A 27053-nucleotide genomic window follows, 5' to 3' on the forward strand; every position below is an offset into this window, starting at 1 on the left:
CAATGTGATGCTTTTTCATACATCGTTCTGTTGTAGTTGTAACTATAAACACACGTTGGGGTCTAAAAGTAAGTATATGCCTCTTCGGAGTCTGAAAGCTCTAAGTATGAACCCAGGAGACACTTAAGTACTTCTACTTACTCAGCACTTCAAGCACATCAGGCCATAAAAGGAAGCCATTCTTAACTGTCAGTTCACCACCGACTCTTCGTCTCATATTTTTTTTGTTAATATAAGATCCAGCTCAATCAGGTGATGACAATAACGCAACTTTTTAGGTCTACTTTACAGAAAATAACAGCTGTATCATCTTCGTCATCCGAGAGAGGCCCTGGTCTACGCGAGATGTGGCTCAATCTCTGTGAAAGTCTCTGTGGAAGACACCGGGGCTCGTTGATTGATGATCTGTAGCCTCAGTCTTCATCTCTCTGTCTGAGATGTGTTGTCTTTTGGAGACCGCATCACTTTGTTCCTCACACGGCCGAGGAGCGTCGTCGGCCGTAGCCAAGCCGAAAAGCACAATGTGAATCTGCTGACAAATTACCGTCATTAATCAAGATCAGGGGATCCTCAGCAAAAGAAGCTCTCGTAGTTTTCCATTAAAGCTCTGCACTAAGAAATGTGGTTCACCGAGCCAAGGCAGAGTGGAAGAAGTTGGGTGAGAGTATCTGACACTGTGGGTGTCCCTTGTGAATCAGTGTTCCTGGACATAAAATAGAGCAAACCCTCCAGAACAATAAGATGTAGCCAAACAAATGAGGACGCTATTATTTAGCTCAAAACATGATGGATAAACCAGCGGATACTGACCGCTACAGATGTTTCTATGAATGTCTTATATCATTTTTAATGAATGTTATCCTGGCTTGTAACAACAACAAAAGCAGATATTTACAAGACACACAATTTTACAAGCAGACCTCCACAAAGTTACCGCAATCTGGAAACAGCTGAGCTCTGGAGGTCAGAGACTAAGAGGTATATGGTTCTGCAGCACGGGGGGGTGGGAGGATAATCCCTGTTGGAGAGTACAATATCTGATGAATCATTCTACAGCACATGATCATAAACCATAAGCATATGAGCCCACTGAGCTGAGGAAAAAAACCTCTGAAGGGGTGAGGAGCTCCAGACTGAACAACGTGAGGGAAGAAGGGGATGGATGTAAATGTGGTGAACGCCACAGGGTCTCAGACGATGTGGGTGAAGCCTCTGAAGCAAGAGCAGGACTCGTAAAAGTTACAATTTTAAGTGGGATTTCGCTTTTGTAAGCTGCAGGGGAGGAAACGGTGCCCTCTCACATAAAAATACACCACTTTTAGACTGTATTCTCTTCACCCTTTAAGGTCGGTGACACATAAAGACGCTGTTTAATTACTCTAAAAGCAAAGCTGTGGAAACCTTCATAATGCTTCTAATGACAGGATCCTTTAACTATTCTGGACGTTTCTATCCTAAAACCTCCTGATATGCACTTATTTTTACACAAATGCAGGGTAATTATGAGGTTTCCTGTGTGTTTCCCTCGGGGGAAGCCCTGCTTCAGGCTAAAAGTGGTGTTTACACTCTATAATACTTGAATAGAAAAGTAGCACAACAAGCCTGTTTGTCAACAGATGCCAGGACTGAATGATGTCGGGTCAAGTTCGCGTTTCCATCCCAGGATTTCCCTCCTTTACAGTTAACTCACTCAGCATATGTCTGTCGCCTTCATGTGGTGTATATATGTACTGCAACAAACCACTGACATTTAATATGTTATGTCTAATGAAGTTGAAAATACTCAGTCTGATCCTTGCCTGATGGGAGGGTGATTTAAGTCTGATGAACTTCTTAGAATTAATGGATTTTTTCACTTGTGTCCAGGATTAAACTACATTCAGGTTCTGTTCTGAAAGGTAGAGCTTACACTGAACTGGGTTAAAGTTGGCTTTCCTGTGGCACCATCTGGTGGACATGAAATACTCCGAACACATGCACAACATACAGACACAAATGCAGGAGAAACTCTGAAAACCATTTCTGTCTTGAAATAACTACGTTCCATTAAGTCAAAAAAAAAAACCAATGGAGTGGTTAAAGGTTTTGAATTCTGGTCCAGACGAACTTACAAATTTACAATCTCATCTCCAATAATATACTATCAAACTAAGGCAAAAGATGCCCGTCAATCAAATAAAATGCTAATATTGTGGAAAAACTCTTCTGGACTTAGCTGAAATCCAAAGGAGAGACTCTAGGAGAATTGCTGCTGGACTGTATATTTGCAATAAATTTTAAAAATAGGACTAATATCCCTGTATCTTATCGTCATGTTCTATCAAGAATCAATTCCCAGTTGAATTTGTCAGGTTGTCAGCTTCTGCTTCTATGTTACAGTCCTGTGGTCTGGATGCAGGAGATCAGTCTCCCTATGGAAGTGGGTGGTACTTTCACTGGAGGAGAACTCAGCTAATTCAATCAAAGTCCATATATGACTTCTATCAGTGATCAATAGGAATTATATTGATATCTGCAACCATTTACATGTTATAAACCATCAAAATATGGACCATTATGAGTGAAGGCATATTTGTAATATTTCAAAAATTTGTAAAAAAAAAAAAAAAAAAAAAAAAAAAAAAAAACATAAGGTAAAAATTTAAATTCCTCAGAACTGTGAACCAGTAGTATTGTGGGAAATTACGTTTGAAGAAATTGCTAACGAAGATGAAGACAAAGACAATGCTGGCTTCACAACAGCTCATGGCCACTGAGCTAAAAAGCCAGTGGAGTGGTTAAAGGTCCCTATATTGACTTTTGGTCCAGATGAACTTACATATTTACCATCTCATCTCCAATAATATACTATCAAACTAAGGCAAAAGATGCCCCTAAATCAAATAAAAGCTAATATCGTGGAAAAACTCTTCTGAACTTAGATATAATCCAAAGGAGAGACTCTAGGGGAAATGCTGTTGGACTGTATAGATGCAATAAATTAACCCATAAAGACCTAGGACTAGTTTTGCGGCAGATCCCAAATGAATTTCTCTCTTTTTTTTAAACTTTTCTTAAGTGATTCATCAGCATTTATTAGAATATATCCTCTGTATTTCACATTCTTTCAGTGAAAATCAGGCAATAAATCCTGTATTTACTTCACTGATCATGTAGATATTCATAAAAGCTCAGATTAAAGTTGAGGGTTATTGTATCAAAGACAGATAAAACTGAAGAAAAAGTGATTTTTTCAGCAAAGACACCAATAACTGAATGCAAAAACAAGTGTGTCCATCCACTGTCACTGATCCAGTTCCGTGGGTTTTACTGGTGAATCAGTGTTGTAGAGGATGCCAGTGTTTCCACGGTAACTACGAAGCCTCTGAACGTCCAAATGGGTCATATCTGATGACCATGAAAATATGACAAACTGTATTTTACACCAGTTATTTACATATATTGATAGTTTTCGTGGTTCAGAAGTTATTAAACATTTTATATCAGTAGATGATTTTGGTTGCCGGTGGCTGTTTGGGTCTTTATGGGTTAAAAAACAAACACCAAACTACATCCTGACGATGCTTTGATTGGGTGTAACGCTGCTGCATGGCATCATCTTACCTGAGCAAAGAGAAGACGCTGTAGGAGTTCCGAACTGAACTCTGGTCGACCTGAAGCTGACTGTTTTTCTTCCGTTCTGACTGATCCTGCAAAAGCCACATGGCAGCATTTTAGTCCAAAAGTGAAACAGCGTCCAAATAAAGCTAATGAGATTAGGACGAGGTATTCTGTTCTCGTGTAGACGCTCTGGAGATGGACGGAGGCCGTACCTTATGATCAAAGTCAGCTGAATAGTAGCCATCGTTCAATCCAAATATGATCTCATTTGGATTCCTGGATCGAATCTGTGGACAAAGACAGACAGTAAAGGCTCATTGTAGAGACAGAACAAAGGACAGTGGGCATCTGGACGGATGATGCCATGGGCTCCACTTGATGGCTTTAAAAACAACCTTGCACACCGAGACAAGATCACAACAACACTTAGAGTCAAGGAGATGTTAAAGGATTTACATTCAGTTTGAGTGAATAGTTTACAGCAGATGTTCTTAAGCAGATGAGCAACTTCCTTCAGTATTAAACTCATAATAATTGGTAAATTCACACTGGGATCTGTCTGACAACACTGTATATAGGGATGTAAAGATTACCGGTATAGCGATAAACCGCGGTAAAATTTCCAACGGTTAGTATTACCGTTTAAATTCAAATTATCATGATAACCGTGTTCGATTACCGCACTTTGAAAATCACAGTGATGCTGCTCATTTCCTGGTGAAGCAGATCACCCTAACATGTTTTTAAATCCTCATTCTTTCAGCATATCTACATTTGTTCATTAAACAGTTCAGGAAAATATGACTGTGTTCCGCTTTCTGTTTGTGTGTGTACAATAGTGTATCTGTGTGACATTATGAATGATTTGATTTGGAAAATGGTCAAACAAGCTCCACTATGACCTGTCCAAATACTTTTTTTCCCACTCAAAAAAAAAACACTCAGGAATCAACAGGAGAATTGATAAGGAATTGGATTGGTTAGTAGAATTGACAATGGCACTGACATTGATAAAATCCTATTAACCCCCCCCCCCAGTGCAGATATCTCTTCTGGCCATAAGGTGCCATCTTTAGTGCACATTTGTATGTTTGATGTTTACATGTTAATATTTTAATGTTTCTGCCAACAGAAAGTAGATTGTGCCTGTTATTTCTTTTTTTTTTTTCAAAACTAACCTTGGTTACATTATCTCAGTGTGTATAAGTACTTTTTGAACATTTTAAACACATTTCAACAATACCGCGATTAATAATGATAACCATGATAATTTTGGTCACAATAACCGTGATATGAAATTTTCCTATCGTTACATCCCTAACTGTATATATGGACAAAAGTATGTGGACACGTTGAATTCAGGTGTTTCTTTTCTAACAGGGGTCTGGGATACAAAACAATAACGACTAATGTCATAATATAGTTTTATATTGGAATAAATATCATTGCATTGGTTAATTTGGTTTAAATTATCTTTGCCTCCAAAACACCTCAGAAATATTTTTTTACTTAATTTCTCTCAACATTAATTTTGTTTTTTTAATCCATGACTATGATTTTAAATGTTGTACCTCCAAATTTCTAAAAAGATTTTCGTGCTCTGACTGTAAATAATAATTTTCTATCACAACTAACCATCTACTTTTGTCACATCTCACTTAGGAAGAAAAATCCTATTAAACTTTAAGGAAATATTGATGTTTTTATTTCAAATCATCATGAACAGGACATCTTACAGCTGTAGACATGATGTGTCCAATTATTTTGGTCCATATAGTGTAGTAGAGATGCTGCACCTCTCATGTATGACGCCTTATATCCAATTTTACCAAAACCTAGGATTGTTACTACAGCTGTGAACAAAAGGTACATTAGTCATTAAAAAAAAAAAATCAGAGTAAGTGTCTTTAGTGCCTTTACCTTGTGTTTGAATCTATTTCCTGCAAATTGGCTGATGGTATAATCTCAGCTTCATCTTCATTTTCAGTCAGGTCCATAAGTATTTGGACAATGACACAGATGTTGTAATGTTTTCTCTGTGATGATCTCAGTCATCACAAACTGGACATCTTACAGCTGTAGACATGGTGTGTCCCAATATTTACGTCCATATGGTTTATAAATATTTCCTTAAAGTTTAATGGCAGATTTTTCTTCCTAAGTGAGATGTGAAAAAAGTAGATGATAGAAAAGAAACACCTGAATTCAACGTGTCCAAATACTTGTGTCCATATCGTGTATAATGAGATACAGACGTATACTTTTGTTGTTCTACTCTCAGTTTGATTTCTTTAAAACATCTGACTCTGATTCTGATAATTTCACTACATTGATGGAGATTTCAATTATATATCAGAGGTCTTAAGACACATAAATAGGGCAACAAAATGTACATTAATACAATAAAAATAAATAAATATAACTGAGTGCCATTTTCAATCATTCTCATTACTAAATGCTTTACACAAAGTTGGTAAAGCCAAAGCAAATAAATACTATGAACAAAAACTCAAAAAGGAAACTTTGTAAAGAAATAATTTAATCCGAGAAAAGTCACTTGGCTGTTTTTACACGAGTTTGCTTTAGTTTGCAGCCAAAATCACACAGATGCTGCACCTAAACCTTGAAATGGTAAAGAAAACCTTATATGAGAAACACTGACTATTAATGAGCATTTACATTTAGTCCAAAAATACACCAGGGGCTTCTCTAATTCACATAAATCACAGAATATAGAGCTCCAACTTCTTGGACAGTGCTTTTTTCCCACCCTCTACTTATTAAACCGAACTCAGGGTTCATTTAAGCAGTGATGAATGCAGACGTGTGATGTTAAATTCACTTCAAGTCTTTTTCTCTTTGTGTCGTCTTCACTCACAGTCCAGAACTTTTACACTCTCTAATAGCAGAATTAGATTTATCAGACAACCAGACTGTGCGATATAACAATATATATAGAGAAAAATGTTTATTGGTCCAAATAATACTCTATTTTTGTTTTTATCTTTACACCAATTTTTTTTTTTTTCAGTTTTCCATATAGTCACCCAATCCAACTTCAGGTAAAATCAATGTTGTGAGCATCAAACCTAACCCCCAGATCTAATCATTTCCTTTTTTATGCGCTCTATCTTTCCCAAATGTTCACATACTCATTTGGTAATGATCATGTTAGAAATAAGATGTCAAAGTAGACTACACCTGAATCCTCTGAGAACCAGGGAAAACCCCGTCCTGTCATTTTATATGCACTGGTTTCATCCACATGACATGGACACGGGCAGAAAATATGCACGAAAGCAACACAAAGACATGTGGAGGAGAGTGAAAATAACTCAGACCTGGGTTGTTCTGAATAGGATCTATTTGAAAGGAGGTTAAAAATAACTGTGGTTGCTTTAGACCATTTCTTAATTTAATTTACAGACCAGTTACTGTGTGTGATATACGACATTAGCGTGACGTAAAATTCCATCAACTGTGACAGGTTCATTTCTGAGACTGATCGATTGGTCACTGATCAGACTCGACACCAGCCTGTTCCAGTGAGCGGCCGATCAATCTGTACATCTCTGTAATAGTAATAATACAGGGTGTCCACAAAGTCTCTTTAAAACATTTATCACAAAAGCAATTGATGACATATATTAACAAGTGTTCAGAGAACGCAAACCTCCGCCAAGCACCCGGAACGGTGTGCATGTGTGGATCGACTATTTTTAAATTAAACAGTTTCCAGGTTGTTCCATACAGCAGAAAAAGTTGAAGCTTGGTACCAGTCATGTGTATGTCAAATTATATTAAATTCCAATCGATATTTGTTGAGTTTTTTTCGAACCACTCGTAAACGCTTTTGTGTGTCTGTACGTGGTGTGAAACTTTGGAACAGTCTGGACATCCAACACAAGCAATGCCAAAACATCCACCGATTTAAACTGTTATACAAAAATATGGTCTGGTCCCAGTATAAAGATGGAGGGTCTTAAAACTGATGTTCCATAAATACTCTGTCTTAAATGTTAATGTGTGTTTGTTGTTCCTCATCTAGTTGGTCTGTGTTGTCCATTATCATCTGGTATTGTTCTTACCATCGCTGGGATGTGCTGCCCTTTACCACTAGTGTTATTGTAGTTTTTTGTTTTTTTTTCTTACCACTGTTGGTATGTAATTATTGCTGTTCTTTACCAATTGTGGTATTGCAGTTTTTTGTTTTTACCATTGTTGGTATGTAGTTATTATCATGCAAGTTAACAGTTAACTGCTACCTGTGGTAACACCACCAGGAATGTACTTTGTTTCAGTTTCTTTTTTTTTTTTTTAACACACATTTTGGTTATGCAATTGAAATACTGTCCAATGAGTTTATTCTAATTTGGTATAGGCCTATTTTGTTCTATTTTGTCCTTTGTTCTGGCTTGAAGTTGAAGGACAGGAGTGAGTATTTAAAATGTTATTATGTTCAGTTATTTGATGATGAGAATGGGGGTGGGATTAAATAAGTTTTTCTTCTTCCCACTCCTTTTCGAGTATAAATGAATGATTTGGTTTTTTGGGGGGAATTTTGAATTTGCATGTATTCTATAATGCTCGAAATAAACGAATGAGTTATAATGAAAAATGTGCCGTAAATGGGATTTTCAGTGTTAAATGTAAATGTCCACAGAGTCCGCATTCCACAGTGGATGTGGACAATTTTGTGCCATATACAAGATATTGTTCTAAGCTTGCTGTGACCTTGAACTTTGGCCCAAAATTTAATGGGTTTGTCCCAGGGCCAAGGCCTATCTGTGGGTAAAATTTGGTAAAGATGGTTGTAATAGTTTTCCCATAAAGTTGCTAACAAACAAACAAACACACAAAGCAAAGTGATCACAATACTTCCTGGCGGAGGTAATCAGATTTGTTCTATGGACTCAGTGCTTATCAAAGTTTTTCATGACATTGTGGGATCATGTGCAGTTAAATTATTGGTCCATTTTTTTGTAATGACATCAACTACTCCAAATGTTGACCTTGACCTTTTGACTGAATATGTGTCACCACAACTGGATGACCTTCAACCAACCTTCATTTTCCAGGTACAGGGTTCCTACAGGTTTCTACAAGTTAACTTTACCACTTAAGACCTTTTTAAGACTACTTAGAACAGAATTTAAAGCCCATTCCACAGCCATGCTGGCAAAATTTTGTGACTCCTGGAATTTAGGAAAATGTACTTATTTACTCCAATGCCTCAGTTCCCATCATTTCCCCTCTACTCATGTCAGCTGGGTCGAGAATGATCTTTTCTCCAACCAGACATTGTTAAATTTGCACTTCCTCATCCTTACTTTTCACTTGCGAGCCGTCCCTTAAAGTTCTCATAGTCAGCTTTCTCCGGGATCGTGTGCGTGACTAACGACTGCAAGTGTGTCGGGCTGAATGTCCTGTGATCATTTCTGACCTGGGGCTGCAAAGTTCACCATAATTGGTTCCTAATTTCAGTATGAATTGTCGGGTTGGAACGTGTGGAACTGAGTAGAATAATGTTACTTTCTTTGCAGCTTGGACATTTAACAGACACATTTAAACACAATACAGCCAACAAGTTTACGGCAACATAACCTAAGACCTACCATATCAAATTTAATACCATTTAATGACTTTTTTAAGGTATTAAATGCAGATTTGTAAATCCAAGACTTTTACAACCCCCCTAAAACCCTGCAGGTAGATGGTGCACTACTACACTGGGGACTACATGTTGGTGGGTTCTAAATCAAACATTTCCAGACCGGTAGATTGAAAGGGATGGTCCAATTCCCTGGACACCTTGCTCACCAGATATCATGCCCCTGGATTTCTTTCTATGGGGTTATGTTGACGATATCATGTATTGAACAAAGATACGGGACGGGCGGGGGGGGGTGCTCTTTATCCACATAAAAATTCCAGACTTTTTCTAAACTGCTATTTTTCCTTCAGACCTTGACATTATGTACTTTTATACATGTGTCCCTACTTTTTTGGTTGAGATTGTACCTGTTTTGTGTAGTATAAAAGTTAATTTTAATAATTAATGTAAAACTCACAGTAAATTATGTTTTACTGGCAGAAACGTTTTCAAAACATATGAAAATCACAAAAGTGCATGGATATCACCAGTGGTGCAGCTTGCCATTAGGCAAGGCAGGCAGCTGCTTGGGGCCCCTAAACCAGCAGGGGCCCCCAAAGGACCAACAGACTGGACACAGTCTAAAGAATAAGTTCAGTACACAGTGGCAGTGAGAAGTTGCAGTAACGACTAGCTGTCTCAAATTGTCTGAAGGGGCCCCCTGAGTCCAAATTGCCCCTCCCCCACCTGTGTGTGTGTGTGTGTGTGTGTATATATATATATATATATATATATATGTTTTTTTGTTTTGTTTTTTTTTGCTTGGGGCCCCAGGGGACCCTTTCTGCACCACTGGATATCACACAAACAAGTTTCATTAGAATCATTCCAGTACCGACCGGTTAGTGAAATCATGTCAAGTTTTTATGTGGTTTCCTCATGTATTTGTATGAGATTATGAGAAAGAATTTTCCATACTTCATGAAGACTTTCACAAAAAATTCCAGACTTTTCAAGGTCTTAAAAACAGTGTTTCAAAATTCCATACTTTTTAAGACTTTCAAGACCTGCACAAGCACCCTGTGGACATCAACGACCTGAAGCCAAAGATCACTGATGCCATTGACGAGGCTATAATACAGCCAACGTGGAAACAAACCCAGTAACATGTGGATGTGCTTCATGTAACTTATGTTACTTTTCCACTACATGGTACCAGCTCGGCTTGACTTGACTCGACTCGGCCTTTTTGCGTTTCCATTACGAAAAAGGACCTGGAATCTGGTACCCAGTACTAGTTTTTTGGTATCACCTCTGCCGAGGTTCCAAGACTGGGGAACAGATACTAAAACGTGATGTATAAACACTGCAGACCACTGATGGGTCAGACAGTTGTCTCTGTAACCCACCATTTTACAAAAACAGATGCGGAAGTTCACAGTAAATATAGCGGTAGGTTAATCCACATGATAACAGCCTGTAAAACTACACCATTCAGTCAGGAGATTCAGTCTTTGGTGGCCGACGTAAAAATTCAGCATGAGTTTGACGAGACAACATGCAACGAGCGAGTTTATCTGCGACTCTCTGAGCAGACGACATGGAAGTAACACGCCGCATCGCTATGACGTCCAGGTACTGTAAAGTTGGTAGTATCCTGTAATGGAAACGGTCTCCAGGAATTAGTATCTGGTACCCAAGTCGAGTCAAGCCGAGTTGAGTCAAGCCGGTTCCATGTAGTGGAAACATGACATAATGGTCCCATATAGAGGTGGATTAAATGATGCAAAAAGCCTTCAACATCTACTTTTGATCTTGTAATAATTTCCACAGATTTGTCTATTCAGCTGCTTTTGTAATAAATCTGTTAACTATAAAGAGACTTTATGGACCCCCTGTACATTAATACAACAGTGGTTTACCTGCTGTCCTGTGTATCTGAGGCCATCCAGGTTGACCTTCCATTCTATGAGGAGCTGATACTGCTCGTCCTGTCCTCCCCAGATCCGCACCACGAAGCAAGATACCGAGGTGTCCAAAAGGTCCGGCAGCATGCCAAAGTCCAGGCTTCGCCACGTTGGATTCTGGATCACGTACAAACACATGAGGATTAGCAGTGACTCCACAAGGTTAACGTCGTACACGAACACCTGATGGGACTGAAGAGTATTAGAGCTGGTTTAGCACTGATTAAAAGTCAGACATGTAGCACACTGGGTTTTGCTTGCTTTTTGCTCTATCATCAAGTAATTTTCCTGTAATTTCCTTTATTTATTAGGATCCTCTAAGATATTACTTGTGTTCATACCTTTAAATACATATAAAAAGACAGAAAATATTCCATTTCATATAAAACTCGGTATACATACACTATATGGACAAAAGTATTAGGACACATCATCTCTAAAGCTGTAAGATGTCCTGTTCATGATGATTTGAAATATAAACATCAATATTTCCTTAAAGTTTAATGGGAGATTTTTCTTCCTCAGTGAGATGAAAGTACATGGTTAGCTAAGGTAGAAAATTATTATTTACAGTCAGTACATGAAAAATATTTTTGAAATTTGTCGGTACAACATTTAAAATCATTGTCATGGATTAAAAACAAAAGCTTAATTTCTCTCAAAGTTGAGAGAAATTAAGGAAAAACCATTTCTGAGGCATTTTGGAAGCAAAGATAACAATTTAAACCAAACTAACCAATGCAATGATATTTATCTCAATATAAAACTATATTATGACATTTGTCATTTTTGTTTTGTATCCCAGACCACTGTTAGAAAAGAAACACCTGAATTCAATGTGTCCACATTCTTTCGTCCATATAGTGTATGTTTCCTGCAACTTTAATTATACTTGCACAAAGGAACTGCAACACAGTAATTTCCCCTGGGATTACTAAAGTATTCTGATAACATACTGTAAAACAATGACAAAAGTACAACAAAGAAAACATATCAGAGCTGTGTAGACTCCCATAACTACTGTCAAGTACTGGAATGACCAGACTGATTGCTAATATAATATAATTGTCTGTCCTTGAACCTCTACAAAGTACTGCAGCCATTTACATTATTCAATTATGTACCATTTCCCTCACGGAAATGTCAGTTTCAAGGTCCGGCACAAGGGGAATGTCAAAAGCAGAAGAAAAATCCACCCAGTTAGGGAGGGTGGAAACAGAACTAGTGAGAGTGGATGGAGGAAGCAGACGGGATGGCAGTTAGAATGAAAACAGGAAGAGAAACAGGAAACGTTTCCATAGACGGACGGAGCGCCAATGTCAGCGAGGATGTTAAAGTGAAAAGGAGGAAGCCTGGTTGAGAGATGACAGGAGTCATGACTCCTGCAGTGCATTATGCAGACTGCCTGTCGAGGTTCTGAATACGATGCCTGGAAAGCAGCTTAGGTCAGCTCATGACTCGGCACCAGGCCCGACAATAATGACTTGCTATCCTTGGCTGCCTCTATAGAGCAGGCTTCGCACAGAGCAGCATCTGCAACGCAATTAATAGTGGAAATGGCCAGAAATCACGTAGTAGTACAGCTGGGTCATTTCCACACCCCTTTGAAGCTCACAGACCAAGAGAGAGGGATGCACATGGGAAAAGGAAATGTCAGAGATGATTTACGTTGAAGCATGCCTGGCATTTTATTCAAAGAGGCATGCTTCTCCGCAAGAAGTTTAAGGAAAGCTACGGTGACACGACAGAAAAGGTGACTGGCAAGTAGCCCGCGAGAAGCAGCACAGGCTTTGGCATACAGGAAGTGTGTCTTTATTACAACAGTTCATATGTTGAATCAGGTATTAACACTCTGAACAGCACAAGGCCAGAAGTGGAAACTCTGACCCAAAACACAGATGGAGAGTTTAAGGGTTACGAGTAAGAACACTTACCAGTGAGTCCCGAATGACTTCACTCTTGTAAAAATCTAAAAAGACACGAAAGAAATTAGTGTGATGTTCAGGCACTTTAACTTCCTCCCAGGTTTCCTTATATAGATGCCATGTGACTACACACACATGCTTATACACAGAAGAGGAAAAAAGTTTGTAGACACCCTTAAAGTTTTACACTCACCTCAAATATTATCATGAAATATCTGCAGATAAAATCTTTTTTGTGTTTCAAACGGTGTGGCTACATCAGGCAAACACAAACAGATGCAAATGATTTTTGGTTTAGTGTTAACAAGAAAAAAATAAAACTAAATTTGTGGCAGTTTCAACCTGAATGTGTTTCCAGGGGCATTATCTTCAATTCAGTTCAATTTAATTCAATTCAATAAACTGTATTTGTTCCCAGGGGTTGATTTAAAGGCATATGTGACCAGCATGATTGCACAAGACTTTTGTACAACCCAACAAATCCATAAAAATAAAGTAAAAAAGGAAATAATATTACATATAATTAACAAGAAGAACTACTATGTACAATAAATACCATGTATGGATAAGGTGAATAAAGTGGATAATGTTCAGACAAGATATGACAGAATATAAACATGTGCTGTGCATTAATTGAAAATTTAATATTTCCAATTGTTATTATCATGCTGAAACATTCAGTTTTGACCTCGATGGAACTGAGCATGTGCAGATGGGAGCATGTTGGTTTGGAGAACGGAACAACACTTGGCAGAGTTAAATTTGACTTCTAAATGCAATATATCACAAATGCATGGGGTGTTCAAAAAGTTTTTCCACCACTGTGTATAATATAAATAAATGGTTTGAACTGTTCACATGCACAAACCAGTGACAAAATAAAGGAAAAGCCAACATAGGCCCGAAGAGGAAACTAAACAGCCGCTGGTGAAAAGGAATAATAGTGGATAAATAAGTTTAGAGTAACAGTAAATGTTGTAATTTATATTCTGACTATGTATATATTGTGTCCACAGTCTAGAAACAAAACTATGTTCAAGACCAGACAAACAGCCATGTGTAGTGATGTTAAACGCTGTTCTTTAACTCTAACCTCTAGATATGCGGTCTCCTATACAAAGGTGGAGGGTGAAGTACGTGTCCAGCAGCGGCGAACCATTCTTGTTGACGATGTTTCTGGCTGCGATGCTCCGGAGGTGACGCAATCGTCTCTGTTTATTGGCAAAAAAAACACGGAAAGAGATGGAGTGTAAGAGTGGGGACAGATAACAGACATGAGAGCTGCTGGAGTCAGTTTCAGTCTGCTCATGTGATGGTTTTGCACATACTAATATCTTCAGGCTGTTTGACAGACACTGAATGCCAGAGACTGTAAAAGGAGATCCCCTGTAGAGTGATCAATCACGTACCACATTGTCTGTCCTATAATATAATACTCATGCACAGAAGCAACAAACCAGCACTAACAGCAGCTCAAATAACAGCGGCATGACATCTTCATGCTGGAATTAAGGAGCCAGTTAACTTGTGAGGCATGGTTAGTCACGAGTCACATGGGAAATGTTTAACATTTAGCTCTACAATTATTTATCACACAATAACACAACACAATGTGACAACAACACAATACAGCTATTATTTATAAGCATGTGACTTTCCAAGCAAACACTCAGAACATAAGTGAGTCTAATGGCGTATGATTAATTTATACAATTGTAAATCCACCCAGCGACACCTTAATGGGTTTCCTAAATATTTGACGGTGGATATAAAAGTAGCGGTGCTTCGGTGTGATGTATAGGGGCAATGGGCAGCTCTGATCATGCCTCAGGCGAAGGCGTTTCCATGGCACAACTTGTCCCTTAACCTGCAGCCATACCGGGACTGAATCTAAGTCATGAGATTCCCTCTAAGATTAAGGGCCTCAGAAACAAAACCACTGATTGTTCCAAAGGGACTTTTAACCCCCTTTGACATGTCAGTGTGCATTTGTGAATGGGCTGATGTGGACCACAGGTAGAGGGAAGCGGTTTAGAATGTACAATATGAAACTTCTGTGGTAGGTCGGGCTCTCCAATGTTACACTCCGCCAAATGTCGAACCCTAAATACACACGAAAAGTTCAAAGACCAAAGTTCGGATCAATATAAAGCTAACCACATGTATTAAAACTATGAAAGAAGTCTGATGGTGGGTCAGTATGTGGCACATGTATAAGTGGAACAAAATGATTAGCTGGTCACAAGTTTTCTGCATAACGTCTGTAAGGCATGAATATACTGCACTGTTTCTGTACAGATACGGCCTAGAATGAGGAATATCAACCAGCTGGTTTATAATACTCACAGAAAGAATTGAGTTTTCAGTCTCCATACCTTGGCCAATTTATTTTTGATTCATGTGCACACACGAGCCAGCTGGAAAAAATATACTCCAAAAAACATCCGAAGCTGCTGTTCCAAAAAAAAAAAAATTTTTCTGCACTTTAGATCATTTTATTCTTATCGATTGTGACACAGTAATCTCAGCCTACACACTGGAGATTAGAAACGTGTGCCTGTGATAAATAAGTGCTTTATAAACCAAAGCACAGAGGACTGAAACAGACTCTCTTTGTAGCCTCCCACACTGACTCATCTCCTCTTGATTCCACTGAAAAGCACAGTTGAGCAACACTACTTAAACAAAGTTGTATTATTAAGAAAAATAAATGATTAAATAAGGACATTTTATCAGTAAAAATCTAAATAGTCAGTTACAGTTGGATTTTAAGCATTCAGTTGATGCATGTTCACATCAACTTTCAATTAGTGCAACTGCTCATTATTTTGTCAATAAAATGTTCATGCAAGAGGAAGAACGGCCTGGGTCACAGCTGTATTACCGTTCTAATATCCATGTGGGAACAGATTAATCCTGTGAGATGGCAAATGAAAATACACAAATAAATAATGACAACAAGTAACTTCACTCATCACATGCACATCGCTAATGTGGCAGCACAGGACTCAAAACTATTTGTATGGAAAGATTTTATTTCTTTCTGCAGATGGTACACATATGTATTTAAGCAATATGTGGCTTCCATTTATCCTGAACAAAAATTAAACACATTACCTGCACTTACTGAAACAATCTGTTTACAATGGATATCGATACTAACTTTATTACAGAAATGTTTATCTACAGCAGTTACACATTTAGCAAAAGTGTGCTTAACTTACTCTAGTTCATGCATGAAATATGCAAAGCTGTGAAAATGCCTAAGTTTAAATTACATTAAGACACAAAACACTTGTTTAAGTTGAAAAATGGATCATGTCAAGCTGATCACAGATCATAGCTTAGCAGTGACTCCCAGAGGTGTTTGCAAAAAACAGTGTAACAGTTTGCAACCTGTTTCAACCTCAGGAAACTATTATTTTGTAACAGTCACCTCATTTTAGCCCAACTCAGCAACTGTGTAAAAACTCATGGACTCCCTACTTCAGATGCTTTGTTTGTAGTTAATGTGATTAACATAAGTCAGGAAAACTGATCTAATGACCTGCTGTTGCACTTCTGAAAGTGTGATTCAGGGGATAAGATTAAGTTTTGTGCAAAATTAGTCAGAAGTTGGCTCCTCACGTTGCACAATAGTACTACGACTCTCATCCCAGTGGACCTATTTTTCCCTACAAGAATATGCAGGTGCAGCACTAAATGCCAGGTGAGCTCACAGTGTTTACCTGCAGCATCTCTTTAGTGGTTAAATGTATTGTTTAACTGTCAGCTCCTCCACAGTTCTAGTCAATGAATGAATGGATGATACATGAGGTAGCTCAAGAGTCAGCTTGTGCAACTGCTCACAGAGTAGATGAAATACGTGCAGGGAATAGAATTGTCAGAGAAGGTCAACAAACTTGTTGTGTGTTGGAATAAAACACAGGTTTACAGGTTTGCAGACCGTGTCACCTGCGCACTGTGAACTTAACGTTGGTGTTAGCAGCAGCATGGTAGCTAGCTTCGGTTTCAACAGCACTGTAACACTAGTAATACTGTCAAAATACATAAATATGATCACCAAAGACGTAGTCGTGGATGGTAAATATTAAGTTAACTAGTTGTTCGTGTGTCAAAGTCTGTTATTTTATTTAAGCTAGCTAACTGCAAGCTAGCAGATGCTAGGCTAACAGCTAACTAGCTAGTGTGACAGGCCTGCCGTGTTTCTCCAGGCAGCAGCTCAAACTGACGCTGAAGTGGCTTCCAACAGACACAAGTTTCCCCGAGTTGGTCTGGAAGCAGTCAGCGTAAACCTGAGCCCGGACACGTTGCATTTACCTGCTGAGATGTGAGCTCCACATGCAAGGCTCGAGAGGATGATGCTCCAGAGTTGGTGACAGAGGCGGCGGGGATGGCGAGAACCCGACCGGTGATGGAGTTCATCCTCCTGTCGGCATCCAGCGGGTCCCCCTCATTCAACGAAACAGTCCATGCCCGACACCCGGGATACCCAGTGGAAAGTTTACGGAACTCAGGGCATCCAACGCAGACAAACACACGGGTTTGTTAGTGCAGTTAAAGCGCTACGGCGGCTGTCAGCTAACCGACGGGACGTAAACAAAGTACGGCTATTTTGCTACACTTGGTTCGGAAATCCGTCTCCGGGTGGGAGGTGCGACAGCGTGGACGATTATTGGCTAAAAAGGTTGCTAGTCATACAAAGGCAGGACCTATGTCTTTAAGTACACATTTCTATTGGTTAAAGTAGTTGTCTGTCTTCCAGGACGTTGGTTGAAAATCTGTCAAACCTGCAAAATACAAGGAAGTTACATCGCACAGCGTGACATGCAGGTGACAGTTCCACATCCGGATAAAATAACTCCAGAAAAAAGATATATTATCGACCTTTTGATTATTTTTGCCAAATTTCACATTCATTGCTCCAAATTTGCACATCAATGTCCAAACATCACTGTTTTCAAAGCCCTTTTTTCCAATTATGTAGACAATTTGAGAAATAGTATAAATTCTAAAGCAAATAAAACAAAAAAAAATATGTCAAATGTATAATCTTATTCATTTTGTATAATTTCTATTTATTCCTCGAGCAATTTTTTTTATTACATATGTTTATCTATTTATCTATTTATTTATTTATTTATTTATTTATTTATTTATTTATTCTTTCCCAATGTCTTCCATGTATTTCTCTATATAATGTAAAAGATTTTGTGAATTATGGAACTTTCTACCCTTGTTGTTGTGTACTATTATGTATATTTACTGTTCAATGGCAATTGTTCAAATTAAAAAAAAAAAAAAAAAGTTCCACATCTGGACCTTTTAGCTCTCACACATTTCAATGGACATGTACTGGACAATGTCAAAGACAGCTGTTTACTAAATAATATCATCATTCTGGGTTAATTTTACATACACAAATGTAAACATTTGAAGATGAAACCCACATTTTCCAGTTTCCATACTTAGTTTCTGCTCTATATGAAAACTCTCCGTCTCATGAAGAGTAAACCTGCACTGAAGCTTCTAACAATTATTGAAGAATATAATTTGTATAACGAGCCCTAGCCCCCCCACCTCATTTTGTTTGTTAATTACTTTTATTTATCTATGTATTTATTTATGTAGTTAATTTTATTTATTTATTTAGTTAATTTTAGTTAGTTAGTTAGTTAGTTAGTTAATTTTATTTATTTATTTATTTATTTTATTTATTTATTATTTTTTTTTTTTTCAAAAATTGCAGTCTTCAGAAACTCATTGAATCAAATAGTCAGATGGTCCAGTCGCCTGATTGGTGAGTCCCAGCCTTGTCCCACCTCCCTGTACACTAAACAGGTACAGAGGATGGCTTCATAGATAGATAGATAGATAGATAGATAGATAGATAGATAGATAGATAGATAGATAGATAGATAGATAGATAGATAGATAGATAGATAGATAGATAGATAGATAGATAGATAGATAGATAGATAGATAGATAGATAGATAGATAGATAGATAGATAGATAGATACTTTATTGATCCTTTGCAGGAAATTGTTTGTTACAACAGCAGCAGTACAAACAGTACAAGAAAAAAAGAAAATCAATCAATTCTTAATAATGACTCCCATCCTTTATGAGGTGAATTTCAGCTCCTTTCCTCTGGACGGAGGTTTTTAGTCTCCAGGTGCAGGACACAGCGTTATAAAAACAGCTTTGTTCCTGTCGCTGTCATTGAGCTCAATAAGAAATAGTGACATTGCACTTTACTAACTTATTTAGTTATTTATTCCATGTCTTTGCTCTATTTATCATTATTGTAACTTCAAATTTTTAAATTTTATGTTCTTATCCTGGTCTTTATCCTGGACTGTTTTTATCTTGTCTGAGTTTTTATTGTGTTCTATTGCATCTTGTTTTTATTTTTTTGATCTTATTTATTTATTTTATTCTTTTCCTTCTCCATGCTGCTATACTGATGAATGGTGGAACACTGAGCACTTGTTGTCCTGTCTTTTTGTTCTGTCTGTAAGCTCGATCAAGTACCTGTCTTACATGTTCAATGTGTGTCTTGTTGTAATAGCAAAGCAATCACCTCGACTGCAAAACAAATCTACCTACGGGTACAAATAAAGGAACCTTGAACCTTGATGGTTGTTGACATCAATATGTGTACTCCTGTTTGCACCCATGCCTTTGTATGTTCGTTAATACAGATGCCGAGTTGTTTGTATATTTGTATACTATCAATAAAAAATAAAAATAAAAAAATTAGTACAAAATAAAAATCTCTCAGACATTTCACTGATCAGACTAGTCCAGATTGGTTGGTTTTGATTTATCATTATCCTCTGATTTTTAGACAAATAATTATTTAAACACAAAAGCAAATATAACTCACAACTTTTGCATTTAAGTAAAAAATATCCTATTCTTATGTTTTACTTGTGTTTTTCCATTTTATGTCGCTTTATACTTCCACTCCACTGCATTATGAGGGAAAAGGCATTCTTAGTTTTTGCTCCACTAATTTTGTGTGAGTGCCTCAGTTCATTTACAGACTAGTTTTCTATTTCCCTTCTCTGCAAATGTGCTGACTTGTGTGAAACCGAGGCATGAAATACTTCTGTATGTGGTGAGAAAATTGTCTTTTCTCACAAACCAAATAAACTCCTTAATTATTTCATGGTGTTAATGCAAAATGCATCGTCACAAAGATGAAAACAGGGTTCATTTGCTCAGATTATAAAAATGTGGCTATTTAGACACAAAAAAAACATGATTTTTTTTTTTTTTGAAGAATATGATCCAATACATTTAAATTAAACTACCAACAGTACATAAAGTGTACATATATAACATCACGTAGCAGTAAAACACTTTTAATGCACAATGACTAATTTTAGTAGTAGTTTAGTACATTTTAACGATAATACGTAGATATTTTGACTTAAGTACAGTTGTGAATGCAGAACTTTTACTTGAGCTGTAGTGTTTTCACATGATGTTAGTAGTACATTTACTTTAATTAAGGATCGGAGTACATCTTCCAAAGCTGCAAGGATGTAGCTTCAGATTAAAGTTTATTCTATATATTACTATATCATATAACATGTATTTACAATAGCCCTAACTGTACATTATCTTTGTTTGCTTGTAACCTGCTTTCACTTAAATATAATCACACTGAACATCCTGCATTCGTTTTCATGTGACTGTGTGTGAGAAGTTGGAATTCCCAATTCAACACATCAGTGCAGAGTATTAAATCACCACCAGGGAGCAGCATCAGCAACTGAATGTAGTTCTACTGGTTCCAAAAGTTCAATGGACTTCAGATAACCTCACATAATGATTTCTACTTGAAGAAAAAAAAAACACATCATATATATATATATATATATATATATATATATATATATATATATATATATATATATATATATGTATTCATTTTCTGAACCCGCTTTATCCTCACTAGGGTCACGGGGGTCGCTTGGAGCCTATCCCAGCTACATAGGGGCGAAGGCGGGGTACACCCTGGACAAGTCGCCAGTTCATCGCAGGGCTGAACATATAGAGACAAACAATCACTCTCACATTCACACCTATGGGCAATTTAGATTAAGTGTGTGTTTGGACTGTGGGAGGAAGCCGGAGTACCCGGAGAGAACCCACGCAGACACGGGGAGAACATGCAAACTCCACACAGAAAGGTCCCACCCCTCGTCGACTGGTGTTGGAATCGAACCCAGGACCTTCTTGCTGTGAGGCACGAGTGCTAACCACTGCACCACCGTGTCGCCCATATATATATGTATATATATATATGTATATATATGTATATAGGTTATTTTTATGTCCAGTTGTGCACAAAACCAGCTTCTTAAAATGACTGATGATCATGAAATAAATGTTATCTATCCCCAAATGGACATTCAGTCATCCTTTAGCTCAAACAAAATTGAAACAAGTCCATTATTTGCAGAATATTCATGCTTATAAGAAGAAATAGACACAGTAAAATGAGTCAAGGCAGACATACACTGAACATCTATAGTGTTTCTGTCTTCCACCTCTAAACCAGGGCCCCCAGTGAATCTAGTTCTGTCCAATCGGTGAGGAGCTTTTTCCCAGTTTTGTCCACAGTAAAGAAAAACACCAACTGGTCAAACATGTGCAGCATCTTAATGTAGACGCCAAAGGACCTATGTCTGTGTGGGAAAACAGCAAGTACAGCTCATGTCTGGTGGTAAAGTTTCCTCCATTTTCAAGTTTTCTTACTTTTCTACGGCTTGTGTTGGAGCCAAACTTTGTCCAGTCACTGTTATAAATACTACTACAGATCTAAAAGTTTCCAAAGATGTAGAAAAAAAATATAGCGTCTTTTTTTTTTTTTTTTTTTTTTTTTAAATATGTGTTACATAAAAAGAAAACACCAAGAAAACTGTTGCAGCTGTGAAATCATGGGTGTTTAGGTGTGAATGTTTGGTGTTTATGAAGAAAAAAGCTCTTGTCTGTTTGTCTAAAAGGAGTTTTTCTTGGATAAATAAGATGTAGATGTGATCATAGAAACAGTGAAGATGCATAGTTACTTATAGCAGGGTTCATACATGATTTTCAAGGTCAAATTCAAGCACTTTTCAAGCATTTTTACAGGTCATTTTCAAATTTTTCCAGCACAGCTGAGGTAGAGAAAAAAGCTACTTCAAAAATACAGCTGACCCAAAACCCCGCATGGCTGATACACAAATCATGGAATCTCTTTACTTATGTCGCTAAAGCCCCATGTCTCACTATTAAAATATTTGAGAATATTGCTAATTAAAATAGGACTTAAGAAAGGGAAATTAATCATCGTTAGGTAGATAGGTAAATATTTTAAAATATGTTTGTGTAGTTATTTAGAGCATTTGATGTCTTAAAGATCATGATGTAAAATGCGTCTCTTATTACATGTTTAAGGGCCCTCGTTTATAAGCTCAGCACTACTTCTGGGGTGTCCTGTTACAAAGTGTATGTTGTTGATCAATTGTTGATTTTAATGACTGTAATATTTTAGCAATAAATTTTGAATTGAATTGAAAATGCACATCTACAAGAATACATATACTCACGATTATTTTATTTCCACTTTTTATCACAATGATGTACGTTGTATTATGCTTTAAACATCTAAAATTATGTTTCATTACACTGGGTTACAAAAAAAATGTTTTTTGCAAGTTGTCTAGGTTTTTTCAACTGAATTCGGACCATTTTGCACCGCTAAATCCAAAAATGACACCTGTTTTTCTCAATCAGGTCAGGTTTTTTTGCTAATTTGATTTTGAAAAATTTGATCTTCTCACAAAATTGATTACATTTTTGTGACTTTATCAGTTGATTTTTTACATAGTTCTCACCCAAAATAGGTTTTAAGAGAAAAAAAAATCATTTTCTAACAGGATGTATTTATTAAGTGCCCTGCGATGAACTGGCGACTTGTCCAGGGTTTACCCTGCCTTCGCCCCTATGTAGCTGGGATAGGCTCCAAGCGATCCCCGTGACCCTAGTGAGGATAAAGCGGGTTCAGAAAATGAATGAATGAATGAATGTATTTATTAAGTGTTACAAACTGTAGCAGAATACGTCAGGCTTATTTTTGCAAGATCTTCTAGTCGAAGCCATTTCATTCACCTGTAATATTAAAAAAACATTAATCATAAATTGTCAAAAGTAAAATCTTCAGAACTCGTTTATTGCAAGAAATATGAAAGAATTTTGTATCATATGATGTGAAAATGCCCATAAATGTAAGCAAAAATGTTCAAAAGCCAATATGTAGCATAGTTCAGAAAGTTGACCTGATTGAGCAAAATGAATGTGATTTTTGGATTCAGCACCAAAATGATCCTAAATCAGCTCAAAAAACTGAAACAATACATTTGTTGTTGGCCAGTGTAATAGCAAAAAGTTTAGAAATTAAAGAACACAAAGTTTATCCAAAAAAAAAACAAAAAAATGGAACCCACTCAGCATTCTTCAGGCACACTACTACACTACTAATTTTCTTTTCTGACAAAAAGTTGTATTTTTCTAAATGTATCACCTCTCTGTAAGTAGTTTTGGTTTTTCATCTAACCTGGCAGAGTTAATATTGAAAATCAATTAATCAATCAATCACATCTCAGAGACAGAATTACAAGGACTTTCAAGCACTTAAAACTAAAATTCAAGCTCTTTTCAAACCTTGAAAACACAACATTGAAATTCAAGCATTTTCAAGGATTTCAAGCCCCCGTACGAACCCTGTTACATATTCTAAATTATGACAGATGAGTGAATGATAAGACACAGGACAAACAGGTTCTTCTGAAAATATACAAAAGTTTAATTTAAATATTGGAACAGATCGACAGGTCTCACTGTGTTTATTTTTTCCAAATTCATTGCACAGGGATTAAAACGTTCTCAACAACAAGTCACAGCAGCGACATGTGTCGACCCCCATCATTTTCCTCCCACTTCAGCTCATGTCATTTCAATGATTCCGTGGATAGATCGCGAACACATTCTATACGTTACATTTAGTACGAGTGATACCCTCAGACATAACATGATCCTGTTATCAAGGCATTTACCCACTGAAATCCCATCCTTTTCACACTCACATCATCTGTACATCAGAGATTTGGATTTTCACCAACAAAGCTTCTTCTTTCTCGACTGCAGCTCAAAATTTACAAAACACTTGGAAGATACAAGACACTCATGTAGTTTCACTGCAGAGACAAGCCGAACCCATCCGAGGAAGGGACGTCGAACCGAGGAGACAAATCTCGTATCAAAAGGCGTTTTTTTTAGAACAAATACCTCAGCAGTTAATCAGCAGTACAAAAAGTGCATCAGATCAAAGAAACAAGCACTTGGGCCTTTTCCTCTGTACAGAATACAATTAATACTTTATGGCATTAATACAATCACAGGCAGACATGCACGGTGCATTCACCCCAGAATATTCCTCCACTTGTAGCTCTCACACAGTAGAAATATTTGCACATTGAGGGTAAAAAAAACAAACAAAAAAAACAGGTCTTTGGTTCAATTAACCTTTGGGCTTCGTATCCCAGTAATAAAGTGGTATCTTCCATTTGCATTGTTTGTGCGTTTAGCATATAATATCTTAAAGAGCTTAGGGGGAATTACAGAAATGCATGAGCGAAAGGAAACATTGGCACTAGCATGACACCTTCCAGCCCCATCTAGTGGACACGAGCGACACCACAGTCCAAACCACATACTTCAACTGAAAAAGCATCGGAATAAAGAACCAGCGAAGGCACAGTTTTGGACTGGAGCTCCAGTGTAAGCAGTCTGTTGGTCCGACAAATATTTATCCTGTTCGTTATCTCTCAGAACTTGCAGTTTCTCGACAATGTTGTGTGTGTAAGAGCAAAGGTTTCCTCAGCAAACACGAGTAGAGTTTGCAGTCTGTAGCTAATCCAAGCCGGGTACGAAGCCTGGACCTGGAAGGGGAGGGAAGACGCTGCCGTGGTTCTCCAGGTTCAGAGCCTCCGCCGAGCTCCTCGTTCTTTCACCGGATGAACAGGACGTCGCTTTCTTTCAGGCCGAAGCGGGTCTTGTACTTGTCGAAAAGGCACTGGAGGGACCTGACGTACATGGCGTGGTATAAATCTACCGTCTCCTCAGTGGGATCCTCGATCTTTGGCACCGTGATCGGTTCTCCAACTAGAAACAGACGATTAAGACACAGTTCAACCACACAAATGCACAACCGTTAAGGACGTTTACTGTAAGAATACACATGTGGTTCAGTTTGTCAGTGTCCTCATGGGCTGCACTGAGTTTGGGTTGTTTATTCTCCTGCACACCAAGGTTCGAATAGTTTTGGATTTTTCATTATAGTTTAGTTTTATTTAGTTTTGACTTTTTGTTCTCTAATTCAGTTAGTTTTAATTCATTTTTAGAGCAGGTTTGCTAGTTTTTATTAGTTTTCATTTTTTTTTCTAAATGCTTAGTTTTAGTATCAATTTTAGGTTTTTTTTATATCTTTTCTCTTCTTCTCTGTCGTCGTATTCAAATAAATCCCACACAGGACTCTGCTGCTTTCTCCCAACTTTAGTCTCCATGTTTCCAGGTAGAGTGGGGACCAGAAGACGACTGGAAACCACAAGTGAACACAAGTGACGGACCCTGAAGTACCATATGGTGCTGCTAGCTAAAATTGCTAGAACGAAATAAATCGCTTTTGTATCAATCCGACGTTGACAAAGACGAAAACGAAGGGAATTTTATCCATGATTTCTATATGTTTTAGTTAGTTTTGTAAACACACAATACAGTTTCAGTTAGTTACCGTTATTTTTCTTTTAATTATAGTTTTTATTTATTTCAGTTAACGAAAATGTTTTTTCAATTCTAGTTTTCGTAATTTCGTTAGTCTTCGTTAACAATAATAACCTTGCAGCACACACACTAGACCAGTGTTTTTCAACCTTGGGGTTGCCTAGAATTCAAATAGGGTTGCCTGAAATTTCTTGTAATTGATAAAAATAAAAAGTTACTAATAAAACGTGGTGAGTTGACAGACAATCCCAATACATAAAAGACAAACTGTGCATCTGAAACTGCAGCACTGTGGTTCTGTTTCTCTGTTAAATGTTCATTGTGGTCAGTTTCAGATGCTGCAGCTCTTTCATAATTCATAGTTTGAGTTATCGTTTGTTCAGTATTAACTGTCCTCCTTGTAAATCACAGCTGGACTGACTGTACATATCCTGACCAAGGAAAATAAAAGTCTCCCTTTGTGCAATAATCTACACCTGGATTTACTGCGTCTGTCCACAATAATATACATTCTATAGACTAAATGTCATCTGAAATTAACGTTTATTTGCAACATAGTATAGCAAACTATTACATGATCAAAAATAAATTAACTGTAACCAAAAAATTTTTTCTCATTTTTGAACGTCTGGGGTTGCCACAAATTTGTGAGGTTAAAATGGGGTCTCGAGCTGAAACAGGTTGGAACCCCTGCACCAGACTGACTCACCTATCGTAGTGATTGGATTTCCATAAGGCACGATTCCCCAGCTGTTACCGAAGAAAAGGCCACATCCATGGAAAAGGCACGGAGCGAAGCCCAGAAGCTTCTGGAGCTTCTTCTGCAGAGCTCTCCAGTAGGTTCCCTCTTCAAAGATCACCTGTTTGTAGGCGTCGTTTTCCCCGAAGGAATAAACCGGAACCAGATCAGACCTGAGGAGACAAAACAAGAGGGTTAGAGGAAGCACAGGAAATACACAGCCTGTCTTCATTCTGTGAAAACCAACTATTTACACCATGATAGTGTTATTGTTTTATTTCCATATCCATAAATCCTCGGGGTTATGGCCTCTATCATCTTCAGTTCTTCAAATTTAGCCACTGAGCAAGAATTAAAACAGCAAAAGGTCATTTTTTTCACTAAACAAAC

General features: G+C 37.5%; 2 protein-coding genes across 3 annotated transcripts in view; both read right to left on the reverse strand.

The window, feature by feature from the left end:
- The window catches only part of uvrag (UV radiation resistance associated gene), a 210025-nt gene extending 192305 nt beyond the window's left edge, over positions 1–17720 (reverse strand). For both annotated transcript variants that reach the window (XM_030154428.1, XM_030154427.1), the window contains exons 1-6: positions 17406–17720; positions 14179–14296; positions 13095–13129; positions 11116–11277; positions 3813–3887; positions 3604–3689 (exon numbers count right to left, since the gene is read on the reverse strand). In XM_030154428.1, coding sequence (XP_030010288.1) covers positions 3604–3689; positions 3813–3887; positions 11116–11277; positions 13095–13129; positions 14179–14296; positions 17406–17510 — 581 coding nt within the window. In that variant the 5' untranslated portion in view covers positions 17511–17720. The remainder of the gene's footprint in view (positions 1–3603; positions 3690–3812; positions 3888–11115; positions 11278–13094; positions 13130–14178; positions 14297–17405) is intronic.
- Positions 17721–23924: 6204 nt separating this feature from the next.
- dgat2 (diacylglycerol O-acyltransferase 2) overlaps positions 23925–27053 on the reverse strand; it is a 30030-nt gene continuing 26901 nt past the window's right edge. The window contains exons 7-8 of the mRNA XM_030155092.1: positions 26634–26836; positions 23925–25306 (exon numbers count right to left, since the gene is read on the reverse strand). Of these exons, the coding sequence (XP_030010952.1) occupies positions 25152–25306; positions 26634–26836 (358 nt within the window). The 3' untranslated portion in view covers positions 23925–25151. The remainder of the gene's footprint in view (positions 25307–26633; positions 26837–27053) is intronic.

The sequence above is a fragment of the Sphaeramia orbicularis genome, chromosome 14 (assembly GCF_902148855.1).
Source record: "Sphaeramia orbicularis chromosome 14, fSphaOr1.1, whole genome shotgun sequence".
NCBI classification, from domain to species: Eukaryota; Metazoa; Chordata; class Actinopteri; order Kurtiformes; family Apogonidae; genus Sphaeramia; species Sphaeramia orbicularis.